Source organism: Enoplosus armatus, chromosome 1 (assembly GCF_043641665.1).
Source record: "Enoplosus armatus isolate fEnoArm2 chromosome 1, fEnoArm2.hap1, whole genome shotgun sequence".
Lineage (NCBI taxonomy): Eukaryota > Metazoa > Chordata > Actinopteri > Centrarchiformes > Enoplosidae > Enoplosus > Enoplosus armatus.
Window position 1 is genome coordinate 3719332 of NC_092180.1, and position 21407 is coordinate 3740738.

General features: G+C 41.0%; 2 protein-coding genes across 4 annotated transcripts; one reads left to right on the forward strand and one right to left on the reverse strand.

The window, feature by feature from the left end:
- The first annotated feature begins 2014 nt into the window (after positions 1 to 2014).
- On the forward strand, positions 2015 to 13877 carry zdhhc13 (zinc finger DHHC-type palmitoyltransferase 13). Of its 2 annotated transcripts, none has more exons than XM_070902730.1 (17): positions 2015 to 2039; positions 4992 to 5197; positions 6176 to 6298; positions 6932 to 7009; positions 7655 to 7799; positions 7950 to 8014; positions 8418 to 8580; positions 9566 to 9691; positions 9792 to 9925; positions 10092 to 10192; positions 10369 to 10493; positions 10590 to 10652; positions 10735 to 10828; positions 11419 to 11502; positions 11596 to 11753; positions 12251 to 12348; positions 13259 to 13877. In XM_070902730.1, the coding sequence occupies exons 2-17, from the start codon at positions 5004 to 5006 to the stop codon at positions 13395 to 13397; spliced, it is 1890 nt and encodes a 629-aa protein (XP_070758831.1). In that variant the 5' UTR covers positions 2015 to 2039; positions 4992 to 5003; the 3' UTR covers positions 13398 to 13877. The 2 variants fall into 2 exon arrangements, with proteins under 2 accessions (XP_070758831.1, XP_070758823.1); XM_070902722.1 differs by lacking the exon at positions 2015 to 2039 and adding an exon at positions 3375 to 3398.
- Positions 13878 to 15452: 1575 nt separating this feature from the next.
- csrp3 (cysteine and glycine-rich protein 3 (cardiac LIM protein)) lies at positions 15453 to 21147 on the reverse strand. 2 transcript variants are annotated; one of them, XM_070902300.1, is made up of 6 exons: positions 21139 to 21147; positions 18891 to 19002; positions 17191 to 17362; positions 16536 to 16665; positions 15796 to 15889; positions 15453 to 15704 (listed from the first exon to the last, which is right to left on the reverse strand). In XM_070902300.1, exons 2-6 carry the CDS (start codon positions 19000 to 19002, stop codon positions 15631 to 15633), a joined length of 582 nt encoding a protein of 193 aa, XP_070758401.1. In that variant the 5' UTR covers positions 21139 to 21147; the 3' UTR covers positions 15453 to 15630. The 2 variants fall into 2 exon arrangements, with proteins under 2 accessions (XP_070758401.1, XP_070758392.1); XM_070902291.1 differs by lacking the exon at positions 21139 to 21147 and adding an exon at positions 19751 to 19768.
- Between the last annotated feature and the right edge of the window lie 260 nt (positions 21148 to 21407).

The following is a 21407-nucleotide window of genomic DNA, read 5'->3' on the forward strand; positions in this document are numbered from 1 at the left end:
TTTTAATCACGTATGATATGGAAATTAGGTTTTAGAGAACAGGTTGGTCGCCATGCAACACTAATGTTTGAATGAAAGCAGATTGTTCACTGTGGTGGATTATTTATCTCAGGCAAGTCTGAAGACATTATTTATTTGTTCCACCCCAGAATCAGAACTAAATTAACTTGTGCATGATCACGACTGTATAGAGACAGACAGCACAACAGATGAAATATCTGCAGCCTGGCAGACAGCAGTCCCTCTGATCATGGACTGAATGATGGCGCCATCTACTGCTACTCACCCGGAAGTGCATTTCTACCTCATAGCTGTCTGGTTATGAAGAGGGTAAACTGTATAACACAGAAGAGGGATATCATTAGAGTTTATCCTTTCAAAATAAGATTATGTTTTTATTGTCTTATGTGTTAAAATTATTATGGGAATAAGACGCTGAATTAGGTTTAGGTTTTAACTCTTATTTCAACAGCGGCACCATTTATCTGAGCCTCATGAAAGAGAGTATTTGGTATAAAAAAGTATTTGGTATATAACACAACAGCTACAAAATGACACTCTTTGCAGTTTGTTTTAATATGTTAAATGCAGCTCGAAGTCAGATTCTACCTGATGTTACAATTTTCAAGAAGAGGAGGAAAAGAGCATCTTTATAAGTAAACACAGGCTACTAGAGGTGTCTGAAAGCCTTTTTAGGCTACCTCATGAATTTGAAAAACTCAAAATAAAGAAACAAAAGTTGTAACGAGTAAGAAATCAACAGTTATTGGAGATGCAGTCCAGCTGTATCTCTCTTCAGTAAAGCAGACAGGATGCTGAGTCGTCTCATCCTGCTTTCCACTTCATGCTTCCATGTCAATGTTTGCGTTCGTCAGCAGGTCGCAGTCCCAACAGCTCCATGGTGACGGTCCACGTTTAGCTGCATGACAAGAGGAGGTATAAAAATAAATAAAACAACAACTCCTCTCCTGCTGGTTTCATCTCTGTGACACATGCTGTGAAAAATAGCTGCTAATTTAGTTCATATATTACAGAACACAAGAAAATCCTCCACTATATATTATATACACACATATATATATTTATATTTACTTTGCCACTCGAAGTTGAAATGATTTGCTTTCCTTTTGACCTGTTTTACTCTCCAACATTTAATTGAAGCTACATGATTCTTTATTGACTTAGATATTCATTGTTATTTATTACTGCACCGCAACGTCAAATGGAAACGGAATGGAAACGTTTTGTGCGTCATTTTATACACGTTTCCCCCAAAAGTCTGACCTTCCGTAACTTTAGGACTAAAATTGTAAGAAAGTTATGACACGTGTCCACACAATATACTTTTATATTGATCAAGAAGTGTTGCACTAAATGAGTCTATGAAAATTAGGATTTTTTTTCCATTTTAAAGTGCCTGCACTTTGCTGAGAGTGTAACTTTAAACCAACAGTTACATCAAAAGTCTCATTTATAACCATAACTGTGAATATTTATCACTAAAAAAAATGTTTTTGCTGTTTATTTCATTCAAAGTTTCAGTTTCTTGGCTCCCAAAGTGAAGCTCAAACTCCTGTTCTGCACCGTCCTCAGTGGTTGTGTTACCTGTTTTTCAACATTTCTGTCAGCCCTCATGCCTTTATTTAGTCATTTATCTTTTAGGCTTTATAGGCATCTTTACACACACACACGCACACACACACACACACGCACACACACACACACACACACACACACACACACACTGTTAATATGCCGGGCAAAACAGGAAGGTTTTGAGCTTGCCTTTAAATGTAGGTACAGGTTTTATAGATTGCAGCTCATCAGACAAAGAGTTCCAGAGTCCACAGCTCCTGATCTTATCCTGATTGCCCTCAACTTCGTTCGGGGTAAAGCCTTTGTCCATTTACTTTTTCATGTTTTTCCATACAATACCATGTTGACATCTGAGTCAAATGTTACTCAAGGATTCTGGTTTGAAACCAAAGCACAATCAAGGTTTTGTGGCCAGTGAGGGAGTTTCAAGCATTGCGCCATGAGTGAGTAAACAAGCCCTACTTTTATTCTGTTTATTCGACTTCCAACTTTAAGGTTTTCAACTCTTCATACTGAAACCAAATTTTGCTTTCAAGTTTCCATCCATCTTCATGGTTTTCATGCTCAGGTTATCATGGATTAAATGTCTGCTTATTGAGTTACACCAGTAACTGATTGCATCTTAACAATCCCTTGAGTCCAAGTACAGTATGCTGGATCTCAACTGCACGGTGGGTGAGTCTGTTTCATACAATAAAAACATGGAATATTGAGTTATAACTCTTGGGACATCTTCTGCAAGCACAAAGATACAGTGGAAAATAAGAAAAGAAAAGAAAGTTTTGATTTTCCAGAAACTGCAGTTGATTTCCACTTATGATACCAAAGCATATATCCCCAGAGAAAATATCTTTTGAAAAAGCCTTTATTTACAGAATGGTTTGTTTTAGGGCAGTTTAAAGTACAACATGTCTCTGGTGAATTTATCAGAGGCTTTGTTGAATATGCATGTATTGTTTCTGACAACCAAAGCAAAAATTGACTTTCTGTGCATTTCCATCAGGACACTGAAGCTTTAAAAACATATTTTCACTGTTAGAAATATTGCAGGCAGCATGAAAGGCCTGTAGGCGGGAGTAAAACAGCTTGATGAAAATCACTGTTGAATTTCTGGGAAGAAGAAAAGAGAGTAAAGCATCGAGGAAATGAAAATGACCAGAAACAAGATTTCCTGTTTAACCCTTTTGCCTTCAAAATAAAAGAAAAAAAATAAAATTAAAATTATCTTAACATAAGCAGCAGTGGGTTACTGGTTACTTGGAAGTAAGCCTCCCATCTCACATTATGTTGAATGTCTTTTGACAACCCTTCATTTAAATGCTGCATTACCAACCATGCATAGCGTAAAAAAAACAGAACTCCAGGGGCCCTGAAAGCTCCAGTTTGTCACCTGGATTGTGGTAATTTAATTTACAGCCTGCACTGACTTGCACTACTCGCTTTATATTTCCTACTTACTATGTTTATTGTTATGCACCAATATACCAACTTGGCAATAAACCAGGTTCTGATTCTGATTCTAAAGGCGTCCCAGCAGCTCATATTTGCCATCTAGCAGGTTAATCTGGATCTAAGTGCATAAAATGTGTAGCATGCACTGGCATTATGTAGGCATCTCTATGGGTTTTTATGGGTTTTTAAAAAATATTCTAAATAGCAAATGTTTTCTTTAACTGCATCCTCGCAACCTTTATTTTGAAAAAACGCGAAGCGGAAGTCGCACGTTGAATCTGGCCTTTCCAGAAGCAGGAACTTTCTCTTCGTTCCTTCACAACAAGATGGACTGGCCCGAGGTCGACGATGTAAGTCGGGTTTTATGTCCACTCGCTGCTTTTGTTGCATGTGTTGTGAGGCCGCTGCCTCTTCTGGCGGGGACGCAGTTTGTCCTAATGTTATCTTAGCACGTTGTTAGCATTAAACTAGCTAGCTCGCCGTTTAAATCTAGCTCGTCGGTTAGTTGCCGTAGCGCGGAATAACCTGTCCTCGCTGACGAATCAACTGTCAGTCGGACTGTTAGCTTCAGTGGGCGTAGTTAGCCTGCTGCTAGTTACCTGGCGGTAAACAGTAATTAGCTAGCTAATCTCTCCTCAACGTCTGCGGTCAGATTTAGCTAATTTTCTTAGTGTGAAGGCTTTGACGTAGAGTCAGTTTGATTTGTCTATTTGACATGATGATGCACTGACAGCCTTATTCCTTATTGTCGCCTATTAAAAACGAAACTGTAATCCCCCTCCCATGTTTCCTGATAGCAAGTCGTTAGCTGCATGTGTGTTCAGCCAAATCCACATGTGTTCATGCTCTCCGTTGCAGCCAGACAGCGGTTAGCTTTTTGCCATATGTTTTTTAAGGTAGCCATCTGTCCGGATCATGGCAAGCAGCCCGTCGTCACGTTCACGAGTGTGACCATCAGCATCAACATCCAGGCTAGATCCACCCCAGAGGATGGAGAACAGCAGACAGATGCTGCTGTGGTAAAGGTGTAATTAACCCCTTAGGTTAACTCGCATCAATGGCAGAGCTCAGTCTGCACATCTGCAGAACGACCAAACACAGCAAAATACCTCTAACAGTCCCATATAAGCGTCCTCCAACTGTTACGTTTCTGTTTACAACCCCAAAATAATGTGAAATGTTCGTCACAGTCAGCTCGTTAGGAGTGAGCGAAATGGATAAAATTATCTGTAGTGTTGCCTTTAGATGTTGGCCAATGATGTCATTATTGGCCTCATTATCACCTGTTTTACACAGTGACACCATACAAATACAAAATAAACCTTCCACCTGAGAGTGATTTGGTGACCACAGTGTGTGAGGAAACTATTGAAAATATGGAGGTTTGAACACAACTTTTTCTTTTTTTTTGTGCAGAACTGTTTGATAATGCTGCACCAGCTGTTTAAAGAGACCTAATAAACATTTTATACAACGTGACTAAATTGTAAAAAAGTTTAACTGATTCTTGATTGTTTATGGTCTCAAATAACTGGCCATCAGGTGTTTGCATTTAAGTATTTTGGGGGGATTTTAGTCGTTATTAGATAAGAAACAGTAGAAAGCGGTCAGGAAATAAGGGGGATGACATGCGACAAAGGTCTTTGGCCAGACTTGATGCTGGATGGTGACTGTCTTGAAACCCTGAGCCACCAGGTCGCCTATATCTGGTCTTTGTTGAGGTGTCTGCATCCTGATGCTTCCTCACTTTAAGTTTCCTTCCTCAAAGAAATTCATCGTTCTGCTTCAAATCACTTAACCAGCTTTCATCCCTTCAAGGCCTCAGGAGTCTGACCGTATGACTGACTTAAATCAGTAAAGCTGCTGTTCTCTGCCAATTTAAGGTTTGCACATGGACCGCTTTGGACCAAATTTTGTGTGCTTTCCTTGTGTATGTGTTGCAGGGTCACGGCCACATGCGTGACAGCTGTCACCACGAACATCCAGGTCATTCTCACAGTCACGGGCCGCGAGCGGCGCACCCCTTCATGGCAGCTTTTCACGGACAGTTCGGCAAAAGCACAGATGTGGCGATGAACCTCAGTCAGCAGCCGAAGAAGCGGTCGCACATGGATGATAGCAGCAGCTGGGACATAGTGAAGGCATCTCAGTAAGTGGTGAAACATTAGCTCTGAGTCAGCTGGTGGACATTTTAATGTGTACTTCTGCCATGATGGTATATAAACAGTAAATTAGTGTTACTGTAATCTCTTCTCTGGCAGTAGCAAGTCAGCAATTAGCAAATTATTGTACATTGTGTAGATTAATGCACATTACGATTCCTGTTTATCACAACTTGGGAACTCGGTGACATCGCTGACAGAACAAGAAGCACGAGTGCTCAGACAGCCAGTCAGGCTGTAAACAGGCAGACAGTTTAGCCAGTTTAGATAAACCACTTTACTTGGAGGTTAAATTGAAGGTGAGCGTGTCTGTAATGATCGCTAAAACAAAGTAATTCTGACTATTTGTTTGGAATAAATGAGATTCAAATATATTAAAGCTACGGACCGCAGAAGTAACCACACACCTTTTTTCTTTGTGGTGAATTTCTGGCACTGACAAGTATTTGCACAATAAAACCTAAGGAAGGCAGCAAGACGTTCAGAGCTCCATGTTTAATAAGCAGTTAGAGGTTGATTAGTCTTTTTTTTCTTTTGTCCAGTTAGAAAGCAATTTAGAAATAAAACAAAGCTGTCGGTGGGCTTTTCGTTGAGATTAGTGCTGGCTGCTTCTGCTAACTGATCGGTGTGTTGAGGTGCAGCAGAGCGAAAGTCACTCTCAGGAAAGGAAAAGAATCTGCAGAGCCGCTCCTATCTGTGTCTTCATGTCAGTATAGTAGATACCATGTGCACACATGCTGCGGTTTAAATGAGCTTGATTTTTTAGTTTAGTCTGTCAACTGGCTTTTAGTTGAACATTTGTTATTACTTCTTTGCTTTAGCAGGAGTTTTAAGTGATTTTGTTCTGTATTTTATTTATTTATTTGTTTTTATTCTGGAGCAACTTAAAGCATTAGCCAGGTAGTTATTATTATTATTATTATTGTTGTGTTTCTAAAGTGTTTTTCCCCGCGTGATCCTCTCAGGTTCGGTATCCTCGAGCGCTGCAAGGAGCTGGTGGAAGCTGGATACGACGTCAGGCAGGCGGACAAAGAGAACGTCACTCTGCTGCACTGGGCGGCCATCAACAACCGCTCAGAGCTGGTCAAGTAAGACCTGCAGATTTCATCATTTCTGTCTCACTATATATATATATATATATATATATATATATAACACATATAACACAGAAGCTGTCTGGCCTGAATAGTAGTCCTGTGTCAATATTTATAGTATATATGTATTATATATAAGTAGCTTAGAATAATTGAGGCTGAAGTAGTGAAGTCAAATTTTTAATTAGAGCTTTGATAGCATTTTGGGTGTACATTCAGAAGACTAATGCAGCTCATCAGCGTGGAGGCTCATGAAGTCATATCTGGGCATCATTGGATTTTAATTGCTTAGCTCAAGTTTGATGATTCCAATTAATTATTTAGTATCATATCGGCTGTTTGCATCTGTAAGTTAACATAAATAACACGAGTTTCAATTAGAATGACTTAGTCACAAAGTAAAGTAAATGTAAATGGGTGCTGCTGCTGTCTGTTGAACATCGTAACATCAACAAACAGCTTCGGTAGAGTCCGTCCTTCCTCAGGGACTTCATGGATTTTATTTTTCACTTTCAGAAGCGTCTTCGATGCTTTGAGCAATAATAAACAGCCTCACAGATTCACATGTTCTGAACAGTCAACACTGATATTTACTCTCTCTGTATCTTCCCTGCTGTTTCCTGACAGGTATTATATTTCTAAAGGGGCGATAGTTGACCAGCTTGGAGGAGACCTGAACTCGACTCCTCTTCACTGGGCCATAAGGTGACTGATTGACCATAAACGGATTTGTTGCTAAATCCTGGTTAAGTTGTTTACATATGATTTATCTGCCAAAATAAAATGACCTCTATTTTTCAGCAGCTTTAGGCTGCCATTAAAAACACGTCATAAATGAGTAGGTATTTTGTCATTGTTTGGTTAAAAGGTAAATTAGAGACAAATGAATATTAATCCACCATATTGTAAACAATACACATGTATGTTGACTCACGTGAGACAGAAGCACAGATCCAAACTTTGCTTTAATCCTCCGATTCAAAACAGCACATAATGGATTCACAGTTCTCATAAATTCTAATTATGTTCTAATTCAGAACTGATCCTGATCCCAGACCTATTGAAACCCACTGTAGGTGCATGCACTGCTGGGCTGCTTTTGTTTGCACATGTACTTTCTTTTATTTATCACACACCACAGGTCACATTTTGGTAGAACTGGGGGAGATTATGTTCTTCAGTCGTGTGTAGTTGAAAATAATGTACCAATTCAAATGAAACACAAGATGAGTCATTTGTTTTGTTTCTGATTGGCCGAAGTGCTTTCTGCAGGGTGACATGTTGACTTGTTTTGAAACTTAGTTCAGTGCTTCGTCCATAAAGCTGTCTGTGGCTTTTGTCCATGATGAGGCAGGGCCACCTCTCCATGGTGATCCAGCTGATGAGATATGGAGCAGATCCCTCCATCGCAGACGGAGAAGGTTACCGCGCTCTCCACCTTGCCATCCTCTTCCAGCACATGGCCATAGCAGCTTATCTCATGGCTAAGGGACAGGTCAGCCTTTATCTCTGTAACACCTTTGTTTGTTTTTACAGTCTTTTCTCATTGCATCTGTAGAGGCCTTTTTCACTTGGTGCAAGTTTATTTTTCTTCTGTTTTTATTTTCTTGCTTGGTAATCCGCTCATTTGCCTCTTTGCCTCCAGGAAGTCGATGGGCCCGACTGCAACGGACAGACGCCGCTGATGTTAGCAGCCCAGAAGATTATTGGGTGAGTTTCTTACTCCTTTACAGATATCCTTTAAACCTATTGGTTTCAAGTAGATATCTGTAAATCTGTAAATACCTAAATGTTATTGAATATTGACACCGTGAATGGAGGTCATGATTTTTCTATTTGCACATGTTGTCTGCCCATGATTTAAATTTAGGGAAAACGCATTGAAATTAGAAAAGATGTGCATGATGTATGAAGAAAAGCTGCCTGCTTCATAGCTTTACTTAATGTTTTTGTGTATTTAGTAAAAACTGCAAAAATCTAAGAAATAGTTCTTTAGATGTAAAATTAAAGACCAAACTGTTGAACACTCCAGACATTTTAATCTTAGTTTGAGGGAAGAGGAGACAGTTAGTCTGTGGACTGGGCTGAGTATGATGTTGTTCTTCTGTCTTAGGCCTGAACCCACAAACTTCTTAATCAAAAATAACGCCTCTGTGAGCGCTGTGGACAAAGTGAACAGGAACACCCCGCTGCACTGCGCCGTGCTGGCAGGAAACGTAGACGCCGCCCACATCCTGCTGGAGGCTGGGGCCAGCGTGGACGCAGAAAACATCAACGTGAGCTTCACAAAACTCGTACTGCAAAAACAATACGTCTTAAAAGTGTCGGTGTTAGTCTGCCGTCACCAACTTATTGTCAAATCTGGATGATTAGAAAGCTGAGAGAAACTTGTGTGACCATCTGGCATCAACAGTGAATCTATTTTGCAGTTTGTTGCGAGTGCAAACATATAAGGGTTCTTAGTTTTAAAATTAGTTTAAAACTAAATTTAATCTTAGTTTTAAATCCCCCTCCACTCAGAAATGTGTTACTTCACTTGGATGTTTGAGCTTCACTGTGCTGAAGGTTTTCACACTCACCTGCTGAATCTGCTGAAGCTGAAAAGTTTCTCTGTGCTCACTTTAACTCTGAGGTTAACACGTAGTACAACTAGCTTGGAGGCAGTCGTGGTTCAGAATGCAAATTAAATGAGAGTGATGTGGAAACCTGAAACCCTCAGTGTGCATACACTGAAAGTGGGAGACATTTTGTGTCCAAAACTGTTAAACTTTTGAAATAAGTAATGTTAACATATTCATACAGTCTGGAGTATATTTCATGTAAAGAATTTTAAACTTCTTTGTTACATAAAACACATCAGTTTCATAAAATGTCTGGAGGGGATCTTTAATAAGCAGCTAGTAGCATCGAGCTGACCTCGACACAAGTGAAATCTGAGAGTTTTGCTCTGCATATGAAAACATCAGTACACATTTATATTTTCTGTGTATATATTTATTTTGTTCCCCATATTTTTTATATCTGTATGTTACTTCTGGTTTTTATTGACACAGTGCTTGTCTGCTGTGTGTTTCTGCACCTTTCTGTCTTTGCTGCTGTGACTTGTAAATTTCCCCCGCTGTGGGATAAATAAAGTCTAAGTTCAGTTACTCACACTGTGAACAGTGTGTTTAAAAGCAGCAGGATTATAAACACTTGTTGTTGCCGGACATTTTGAATTAATCATGTCTTCGTGGTGTTTTTTTAATGCCTCCTCTTCAGGGTCACACGCCCATCGACCTGGCCCACCAGGTGCACAGCCCGCTGCTCATCCACATGCTCAACCACGTCAAACAGGAGAGGATTCGCTCCAACTCGCGCTGCATACGGATTGTCAACAGATACAGGGTACTAAAGACCACACACGTCATAAAACCTCTGGTCACACGTAAAACAAAAGTAAGCTCTAAAACTAAATCTGTACCACCACCCTGTTTGCATTTTCCAGGTCTTTCTGCAGTTTTTGCTCTGCACGGCCATGTTCGGATGTGTGGGCGCCATTGTTGATATGAACTCAGAGTCCTGGCTGCTGAAAGGGATCCTGCTGGCCTGTGTGATAGGTGTGATCCATGTGGCCTCGAGGTGAGGACACTTTTCCACTGAGCTGTTCTCTTGACTGTTCTTAGTTTACTGTAAACGGACAAAGAATTTTAAAAATGCTCCAGTGCTCATGTACTCTGCATGTTGTAAAAAAAAAAAAAAACTGGTTGTTTGTCATTTATTTAGAAATGTGTGTGTGTCTAAACAGGAACTTCCCAAGTCCAGCCTTCCAGTCTCTCCTTCCAGCCACAGCTCTCATGGCTTCAGTCTTCTGGATGCTCGTCACCTGGTGCCTCTGGTTCCTGCCAGATATCCTTTCATTGAAGGAAACGCCAACGTTACAAGGACGCCATTTGTGATGTTCCCTGCAAATCAGGGTTTGTTTCTAGTAGCTAGTAAACTTAGCAGCTGTTTAATGTCATGTTTGATATTTTAGTCTTTTGATCAAACTGATGAATGAACAGTTTCTTAACCTTTGACCCCACATGGGCACAGCGCCACAGTTCAGGTCTTGTTCACTCTCAATGCCACTGCTCTGCTCTACTACTACCTCCGCACCTGCAGGACCGACCCGGGCTTCGTCAAGGCAACCGAAGAAGAGAAGAAAATGGTGGGAGGGCCATTAAAAGTTAGACACTAAAATAACATCTTACGTGTAAATGTTTTATGCACAAATGAGCTGAGTGTTGTTTGTTTGTGTCGTCAGAATGTGTTGGTGTTGGCTGAAGCCGGCTGTCTGGACCCCAGGATATTCTGCACTTCTTGCATGGTGAGAGTTTGAACATAAAACCTTCACAACACTGTTCCACCAACGCAAACACTGATTCTGTTTTACATGGCTTTGTTCACAGACAAAGAAACCAATGAGAACGAACCACTGCTTCTCCTGTGATGCCTGCGTGGCGAAGCAGGACCACCACTCCGTCTGGACCAACGGCTGCATCGGTATGACAGATTGTAATGAGAAACGTGTGAAACTGTCAGACACGGCAAACTTCCTTCTAGTTTGGGAGCACATAGTCCCACCAAAGATGAACAATCTCTCAAATTTTGCTATTTTAGTAACTGAAATGTTTAATCTGCATCAAAATACACATAGTAATGAGAATATGTACTGTAGGTGTCAGATTATTTTTATTTTTAAGTGATGAAAATGTTGAACAAGTTTAAATCCTTCATAATAAAATAAATAGTTCCTTCCAGTGGTATAACTCTCCACCAGATTTAATCAAAATGTGGTGGAAAGGTTTTAAAGATATTCTGCTAATTTAAGTTAACTAGAAATTAACTCTTTGGGGGATGTGAACAGGAATCTTGTTCTATGTTCTGTCGAAGAAAGTACTTTTCTTTTTCATATAAATATGTGTTTTGGAAATATGGACAACAGAAACATCAACACCAACAAAGAAGTGTTCAATAATGAGTACAATACCTCAGTAACGTACGGTGTCAGCTCCCTCAGATGTGCGCGCGCTTCACAGACCTTTGATGAAGTTGAAGATGATCTCTCGTCTAACACACTTGTTGTGTTCCAGGTGCGAGGAACCATCACTACTTCATCCTCTTCCTGCTCTCCCTCATGCTGATGGGATCCTGGATGTTCTACGGTTGTCTCGTGTGTGAGTGACTTGACATACGGGAGTAATAACAGTATCTGACACAGTGGCACATTTACACTGGATACACATGCCTGCGCTGTGCTTTTTTTGCAGACTGGTCGACTCACTGTGTGCTGCATTACGAGGAGCAGGGCCTGTGGGGCGTGGTCTCCGCCCTGGTCAGCTGCTCTCCCTGGCTGCTCAGCGTCTTCTTGCTGGCCTTCTATCACACCTGCTGGTCCGGCTTGATCCTGCTGCTGCAGCTCTACCAGGTGACCGGTTTCTCAAAGTCCTCGAAGATCCTGTGAACAATGTTCTCCGTCTTAAACACCAGACTCAGAATGAAGAGAGACCTCAGAATTATCTGCCTTCATAAGTCTTATGAATGCCTTTAATAATTATATATAATTACTATATAAATAACAATAATAATGACAATGAAGTAATGTTGCAAGAAGAAGAAATCAGGCAGAATTCTCAATGTCTCAAAAAACTTGCTTTCCACATTTATTCCATGAAGCAGCAGACATAGTTTTTTGTTTCAGCCCAACTGGCTTTTCATCCTTTGAGTAGTCAAATCAGGGAAACCTACCAACTTAGCTTATGTCAGGTTGGAGGTGACGAGAGAGGCCAAACCTGTTGAGCCAGTGCATGAGATTCAGTTTATGGTCTGCTGATCTGCACACAGTGAGTGTCTTCTGTCCTCTGTCCTCTGTCTTCTGTCCTCTGTCCTTGTGGTGATTGATGTTTTCCCTTTGTGCCGGAGCAGATTGCCTTCCTGGGACTGACCACGGCAGAGCGGACCAACCTGACACTCCACCAGAGGAAACTCAGACAACCCGTCTCCCTGAGACAGAATCCATACAAGTGAGTTATCAGTAATGTCATTATTTAGTGCACTACTTTAAAATGTTTTATTATAAACATAAATTATGAATTTAGTTTATTGTACACATTTCAGTGCAGTTCTGTAATGTCCTGTCCTTTTATTTCAGTTGGTAAACGATTTTAAATCAATATTTAACGTCAAAGGATTAATGTCTTTAGTTAATGGCTGTGTTGTATGTTAATGAACGTCTCGTTAGTCCTGATTTATCAGTGATATCACTGCCGAACGTGATATTAGTCTCTATGGGAATAAAATCTGGATTTAACTCATATCGAACATGTGTTAGCTGATGTTTGCAATGTCTGCGGAGAGGTTTGTGAATGTGCAACTAGATGTGCTAATTAAAACATTTGAAAAGTGATAAACCTGCACCTGGATCTGAAAATGTATTAAGAAGCTAATTTTCCATCTAAAACTACTTTTTCTCAGCATGTCACCGTACAAATCTGACAAACATGAGGCTGTAACTTTCAGAATTTAGTAACATGAAACACGAGCTACTACTCAATCATCTTCAAATTTCATTCTACATTAGATTAAGCATTTGGTTAACGCTTATCCCTCTCTTTAGTGGTGACTTGACAAATAAGTAGTTTGAGGCATCAAGTTAGTTTGTTCAGTTTGTAACAGCTGAGAATTGAACTGATGGAGCACCGCCTGGGAATCTCCATCAGACATTTTATTTGCATGAATTCTGGTTTGAAATTGGACACAGTTCATGTTTCAGGTAGTGCATCCTCAGTGGTGAAGTCCTGATTTTAATTCCATTAATCCATCACATTCAAAATACTTCAAGGGGCAGTTTGAGGCACGCGAATATGCAAACACAATACCCAACAGCACGAAAGACTCTGACTGATGAAGCTCTCCTGAATCGTCTCTCTGCAGTTTGGGCGTGGTGCGGAACCTGGTGTCCTTCTTCCAGCTGCGTTGTTGTGGCCTCTTCAAACCGGCCATCATCGACTGGACGCAGCAGTTTCCGCCCGGCCGCGACCAGCACATGTTCGGACACACCGACATGGTCTGACCTCCCCCGCCAACCCCCCCCCCCCCCCCCCCGCTCAGGGTCAAGGGTCAGACTTTTAGAGTGGTTCTGGACCAAAAGCACAAAGTGTATTTATTTATTTTTTTAACGGTTTGGCTCCTTGTGAAGAGCAATCACGATATCAGAAGTTGGGGAAAACACAAAGCACCGTGTAGATATTGTTCGATTCAGTCGCTCTTTGTACAGACTGCTGCTGCCTTATACTTGACCAATGTAGGTGAAATGAGAATCACAAATGTTTTAATTTGGGTACGGTTAACAAACCTTTAAAGGCCGAAATTGTAATTGAAGTTTTGAGATGTTTTTTATGAGCACATCAAGCATATTTTTTATCATCTGTTCTGGGGAAAAAAAGGATCTTTGTACGTGTAAACAGTTGGTTTTATGACTTTTGTAAGAGTTGCATGTGTTTAATAACGAATGACCACTATAGTACTTCAATAAAGCAATGTTGTGCCTGTCTTTTTAACTGGCTCTGTGTGGACTCACAGACCTCTACACACCGAGTAGATATATATATATATATATACAGTATATATATATTTAGTTTTGCTCTGTGTCTGTTAGATGTGTAAACAGGAAACAGTTTGCTAGCACGTTAGCCAGAACAACTTCACAAGGCGATATTATATCAGGCTGTGAGTGTTTCAGCTTGTTGAGCTCTTCTGCCCCCAACTGGCCAATAAGTCAAGTGCCGCGGCTTTAAGACAACTTGAGGACCTTTCAGACCTGTAAGCCAGACACCTACAGAGGTCTCACCGGAGTCACACAGACATCTGCTCTTCATCCAGCAGCAAGAGGATGACAACTAAAGTGGCAGTATGGACGACAGTTTCTTTCTTTCTCCTGTGCTGCCTCAGCCGGCCGGAGCCACGGCCACCTCCAGCTACTTGCCACTTCCTAGTCATGTGTGATTTGGCAGAAAATGCGTCTTCTAAACAATGTCAACACATGCCTCACACTGCATGAGCAAATACGAACAAGTAAGATGAAAGACGAATGATATTTGTTCGACAACACCACAAAGTAAACACTCTGCGATGACTGGCAGGCTGAATGAACACCTGTGACAGCTGACGGCCCCAAGGCCTCGAGGCCAATTTCCTGGTTATTTGGTTTCTGGTCAACTAGATGTGCCTGAGCAGTCAGTCTCTCTCTCCTCTCTGGATTACTTGGTTTGGTTGGACTTAAGCTTTGCTTTCTTACTGATTTTACTTTAAAGAGTCGTGCGTGTCTCGACATTTTGTCCTTCCTTTGAGCAGAGTCGTGACAATATTATGAGTTTCAGCAGATTTACTGCTTGTTGTATTAATACGAGGAGGCAGGAGGTGGATGCACCTTCTCCTTCGATATCATTATTATCATTATTATGTCGCAGCTTTTGATTGAGGTTTTGAATGTTATGTGTCATCAGGTCGCTGTTCTGGAGCCTTTAGTCAATAGAAGTAATGATGTTTTTCACTTTCATGGTTGGATTGTCTTCATCCCAAAACACACTGAAAAAACCTTTATGCTGTTTGATTCCTAGAAAACCTTTTAGGAGTGATGAGTTAAGGCAGCCACTCAAAATACCTGCAGATAACTTAATGGTAGAAACGGTGTAATGAGCGGAGTCCTCTTTCGGAGCGACTTCTACTCTCTGAATGTTTTCCTCTGTGCTGTCGTCTAATTTTAGTCAGAGACAGAGACGCATCTAATCCAAACGCTCTGCACGGCTGCTCGCACGTAATTGTTTGGGAAAAATTAACTTATTGCGTTTGTTAATCACTTGTTGCCTTGATTGTTCTAATTAATTGCTGCACTGAATTATTTATGAATGCAAATAAGATTCTATTTATAATTAACTTTAACGAGATGAGGCGCTGCTAATTGTCCTCTCACAGCAGGAGGAAATAAATTCATGGACTTATGAACAGGTAATCATCAAAACTATAATTAGTGATACAAACAAAAGGATTATCTAAATTCAGTGATCTTTTCTAATAATTCTGAGGCACAAAAGATGTAGTTAAAGACATGGAGCCCAGACGGTTTAAAGGCTAACAAAATAACAAAATACTTTTATTTTGTACTCAGAATGAATCATTGGAAGTATTACTGTTTTGATGCTCAGTTTGACATCTATCATGTATCACAAACATCATCCAGTTTAAAAGGTTAAGGCTGAATCTCCATAGAAACAGTCGCCAGGTGACACAATGAAAACCCGAAATGTTCACTGTTGTTCCTCCAACATGGCCGCGTTCCCCAGTCCGAATCCTTTTGGGCCGAAGTTTTTGGCGTAGCAAACTGAAGAGAGGATTAGAAAACAATGCTGAGTTCTTGATAAACAGCATTTTCTGATTTCACTTCCTGTGTGTGTGTGTGTGTGTGTGTGTACCTTTACAGTACAGCTCTCCATCCTTGTCTGTCACTGTGGTCGACTCCAGGCTTTTACCACACAGGGCGCAGCGGAAACAGGTTTTATGCCAGGGCTACACACACAAACACGAATGTGTACTTAGGGTCACTTTTGGGGACATTACATTGACTTATATTGATTTCCTGGAGACTAACACTAACCTTAACCACTGACCCAAAAAGCAGCTGTCCCAAATTAACTGATCTTTAGTCTGAAATGTGTCCCTGAAGGTAGCCTAAGTCAGAAACGCAGAATCTGCTGGAGCCAGCTGCAGGAAACGCATGCTTGAATGCGTCCGTCGTTCTGGCGTAGATAGAAGTGAATGGAAGACGGAGCGAATACACGTATATCGGAAATGTAATGTGACCATACCTTTAGAGGAAAGGCCAGGTGGTCTTTAATGTCCACAGTTCACTTCATGGTAATCTGGCTTAAACTGTGGAGATATCTTGCTCTGTTTAAAGTGTTAACAGTCAGACAGATTGACCCTAACAGTTTTATGTCTTTTCTTCTTTGTAATTTTGGGGTCAGAATTATTCACTTATTTTTACTGTATGAATACAGTATTAGATTGTACACGACCACCTGGTTTGGGCTCTAAGAACCCCTTGGGCAACTAGAACCAATCGTACATAAAAGAACGATGTATTTTATAATGTGTGTAAATACAAAAAGCAGATTAAAGACCACCACAGTGTCCCAGGAGGGATGGTCCTTACCTTCCCTGCTCCCATCACCTTCTCTGCTGCGTACACGGCTTTGGAGCATCGAGGGCAGCGGTCTGAACCTCCAAACTTCTGGGAAAATTTATTGGCATTGGCGTTTGAAGAAGCCGGTCGTGGTTTAGAGCTACAACAAAAAAACAACAACATTGTGCGATGACATCTACGGTCACATTTTTGTGGGTTTGTGAAGACAGACGTCTGTTTTTATGTTTCACTGTTTTTGAATATTCACTGTAAGTCCCCAAAATCCAGTATTTCGTTCCTCCCAGCATCTCTCTGAAAGCAGTAAGACTGGGACACTAAAGCTATATCTTGCTGTGTGTTGCTTTTTTCTTTTTAATGTAGAAAATAAAACAACATTCTTTAAGTTACAGACTTGTTTCTGTAGCTGTGCTCAGAAAGGAACCTTCATCATACAGGGGAAAGGTGAAATTAACTAGTTTGATTTCCAATAATTTAAGGTTCAGTTCACTCAAATCACCACAAACGATGACGGTGGATATCTCAAAACCTCAGCGCATAAAACCAAAACTACCTATATTACTCGACACCACTATGGGTTTTGGTAGCAGATATGTTGCCTTATGTGATTTGGGTGAAATGACCCTTTAATGAAAGCCCAGACTTGGCCTGTGTCTCTAACACTTACTTTTGAGGCTGCAGGTCTACATTCTGTCCAGGAGGATCAGAGCTCAGAGCCCCAGCTCCTTGCCCGTATCCGTAGCCTTTCGGCCCGTATTTCTTGCCGTAACAGGACTTGCAGTAAATCTCAGACTCGTGCGCTGCAACAGTGGTGCTGTCCAGCCCTTTTCTGCAGCTCACTGTGTGAAAGAGATTTGAACCAGTTATTGTCTGACCGTGAGGAGTGGAGGAGTGTCATGGTGGAGTTACGGGGGTTAAATAAAGCTCCCACCTAGCTAGTTTTATCAGTCATCAGTGGCATTACACATAGTTCAGATGTCTTGTTTTTCTATTTAAAGGACGAGAGGAGAGTGTGAGGTGAATGTTGGAGAAAAGATGAACACTTAGCAGATGTATGAGCTTATCGCAGAAGCCTTTCAGAGCTCCCACTGGAACAATCCAGCAGTCACACAGACTCACGTCCAACCAACTGGACAGTGTTTGTGTTTGTGCAGAGAGCAGTAAACCTACACGAGCCCCCCACTCTCTTGGCTTTCATGTGGCTCTGAGTTCCTGGATTAGACAGCTGAACTTTGGCTGTATCACAACAGGACCACAACCGAAATTCAGGTCAGGACGTCCGGCTAAACACATAAAGAGGAGGGGAAACTCTGCTGGGCCATCAAACCCGGAGAGTGGCCATCCAACTACTAGAACACGTTACATAAGAAAAGCAGGAGGAGGATGAAGAGTAAGAAGAGCAGAAGAATAAGTGATAAAGTATATGAGAGGAAAGACAAGGTGAAAGGAGGCAAAAGGAAAAGACGCAGGAAAGAAAGGAAGCAAGAAGGAAAGGAAGGAAGGAGGCAAAAAGCAAGCAAGAAAAGTGAAAGAGAGAAAGAGATGTGAAGAGAGGAGAGAACCAGTGAAGAGAAGAAAAAAACAGTGAAGAGAGAACCAGTGAAGAGACGAGAGAACCAGTGAAGAGAAGAGAGAACCAGTGAAGAGAAAGAGAACCAGTGAAGAGAAGAAAAAAACAGTGAAGAGAGAACCAGTGAAGAGAAAGAGAACCAGTGAAGAGAGAACCAGTGAAGAGAAAGAGAACCAGTGAAGAGAAGAGAGAACCAGTGAAGAGAAGAAAAAGCCAGTGAAGAGAAGAGAGAACCAGTGAAGAGAAGAAAAAGCCAGTGAAGAGAAGAGAACCAGTGAAGAGAGAACCAGTGAAGAGAAGAGAGAACCAGTGACGAGAAGAAAAAAACAGTTAAGAGAGAACCAGTGAAGAGACGAGAGAACCAGTGAAGAGAAGAGAGAACCAGTGAAGAGAAAGAGAACCAGTAAAGAGAAGAGAGAACCAGTGAAGATAAGAGAGAACCAGTGAAGAGAAGAAAAAGCCAGTGAAGAGAAGAGAACCAGTGAAGAGAGAACCAGTGAAGAGAAGAGAGAACCAGTGACGAGAAGAAAAAAACAGTTAAGAGAAAGAGAACCAGTGACGAGAAGAGAGAACCAGTGAAGAGACGAGAGAACCAGTGAAGAGAAGAGAGAACCAGTGAAGAGAAAGAGAACCAGTAAAGAGAAGAGAGAACCAGTGAAGATAAGAGAGAACCAGTGAAGAGAAGAGAGAACCAGTGAAGAGAAGAGAGAACCAGTGAAGAGAAAGAGAACCAGTGAAGAGAAGAGAGAACCAGTGAAGAGAAGAGAGAACCAGTGAAGAGAAGAAAGCGTCCTCACTGCAGATGAAACAGGTCTTATGGAAGCTCCTCCCGTTACACTGGATCTCCTCTGCATGGTACACCGTCTTCTCACAGGCGGCACACTTGGCTCCGCCTCCCCAGTTTGGCATCTTAGAAAGAAAAACAGCAACTAATTACTTATTTAATTAATAATCAATCTATTGATTGACTCTGTCAAAAGTCAAAACTACACACACACAATAGATCTTTTTAGAGGCTGATGAAGGTGTGACAACACAGACTTCTATTTGACGAACACATTTAACAACAATTATGCTACGTGTTTTCTTTACCTGTATTTCTTTTTATGTGCAGGTTAAAATCCTGTATCTACTGAAACACTTAAACCTGTCACGCTGCACAGTGTTAACTGGTATTTCAGTATCAGTTTTGATGGTTTTTGTCTCACTTTGACTCGTCAGATTTGACTCTAATGCCCCTCAAATGCCAGCTTCACTAAGAGCCTGGAGATATGTGGCAGTGCTGCCCCGCCTGGCCTTCTGTCTGACATTCCAGTTTCCAGTCATATCAGAGGCTGCCCACCACCTCACAGGACTGGTATGTGATATTCCAGGAATAGAGGCTTTACTGAGACATCAGACAGACAAAAGCCAAGCGGCCTGTCTGTCAAACACAACCAGAAATTTCTGAATTTCCTTCAGAAAAATCTGAAATCTCACGTGGAACTGACTCCAGATGTTTATGTAAATGTTAGTCTGATAAAGTAAATGTAATTCCACTTATAAAACCTAAAACAAGTAAACAGCCTTAACTTTTATCAACCACTTTATCCCTGTGTTGTAATAAACCACTCAACTACGAACAAGAAGCTTTAATACAAAGGAAACGAGTCCTTACCTTGAATCCCAGGCTGTTTTCTTTCGGTCCTAACGTGGCAGTGGACGCTGCCGTGCGGCTTAAATACCGACCATCTCGCCATCGCCACAGTCCACCGGTGACGCTTCAATGAAACTATCCTCCTAAAATAACTTGTGACAGAGCTGAGCCCTCTGACCCTTCATCACAGGCTGAAAGAGGCCTGAACATCAGCCACTCAAACATTTGTTCTGGACTCCCAGACAGACACAGGACACTCAGACCATCACTAAACTCTGACTGGCAGCTGCATGCAGGGAGGCATCCACGTGGTGCGTTACAGGATCAATGATGGGAACTCAACGCATTTAACTGACATCTGAGTATGAACACATTTCTTGAGTGGCCCTGTGAGGCTCTTTACACACCAGAAAACAAAACAGTTGGTTGGATGTAAAATGTAGAGAAAACTGCTTTTCTTAGATCCAAGTGTTGAAGTTCAGCCTGCGGGCCCCATGTTGTTGCCTAAACCAAAATGGCCACATTCAAATCACATCATAATCACTGACTTAATTTGTGCAGCCAAGTGAGGAAAACAGCCCGGTTCCACACCACTGAATCGAGAACCACATCTCAGGTTCGTTCAGCGATTCAAAATGAATAAATGAAGTGAAACAAAATGGGAATTCAGTCTGTCAGATTATCAGGTACGGAAAAACTGTCTCTGTAATTAAGGGTGGATATGGGCACTTTCTGACAGGTATCTCCCACTCACACTTCAAGAGAGCTCTGTTGTCATTGCCTCCAATCAGAGGACAATAAACAAAAGACGTTCCAATAAGATAAATCAGTAACAAAATACTGTAGTTAACACAGCGGTGAGCTGTGAAATATAACTTGGTGCCAAATTTGTGATGTAATATGTACAAAATGTTATATTAATGCTAAAAATCCAGTCAGCTAATTAAACATGAGCTACAACCAACAGCTTGTGACGTGATGCACATAATGTAATTAAGGCTAACTTTATATTTATATGGTAATGACGTCTTGACATAATGTGGTGATAATTCTCTGTAGGTTCATCACTACAAGCGACCTCTTTCACATGGATTTCGTTGTCATTTGATAACCTGTTAATAAGAACATATTGATTATAGCTGCTTTAAGGGCTTGTCTATGTAAGGCTCAGCTCGTACACCAGCATGCTAACATGTTACGGTTTAGCATGGCAGCATGCTATATTAGCATTACTATCAAAGCAGAACTGACAGCAGTTCAGTCGTCAGTTTGAAAGGTGAAGGGATCATGACTGAAACGATTATTTGATTGACAAAAAAAAGATTGTCTTCGATTTTGATAATCAATTAATAATTTAAGTAATTTATCACTTTACATTATTGTAAAATGGGTATATTTGGGTTCTGGACTGTTGGTTTGGGCACTGGGAACTTGGGACGAGCATTATTCTCTATTTTCATATTATATAGACTAAACAATTGACAGTAATAATAACAATAAACAGAGTAATCTATAATATAAATCACTGTTAGCAGCAGCCCAACATGTCTGTGCGGATTACAATCCCAGAGTTGTGGAGATGTGTCACTATAGACCAAAACACAGACTGACATCACATGACGTTCTTACAAAAAAATGTATTAAAATTCAATTAGCATTTTACATTTAGCAGGACATC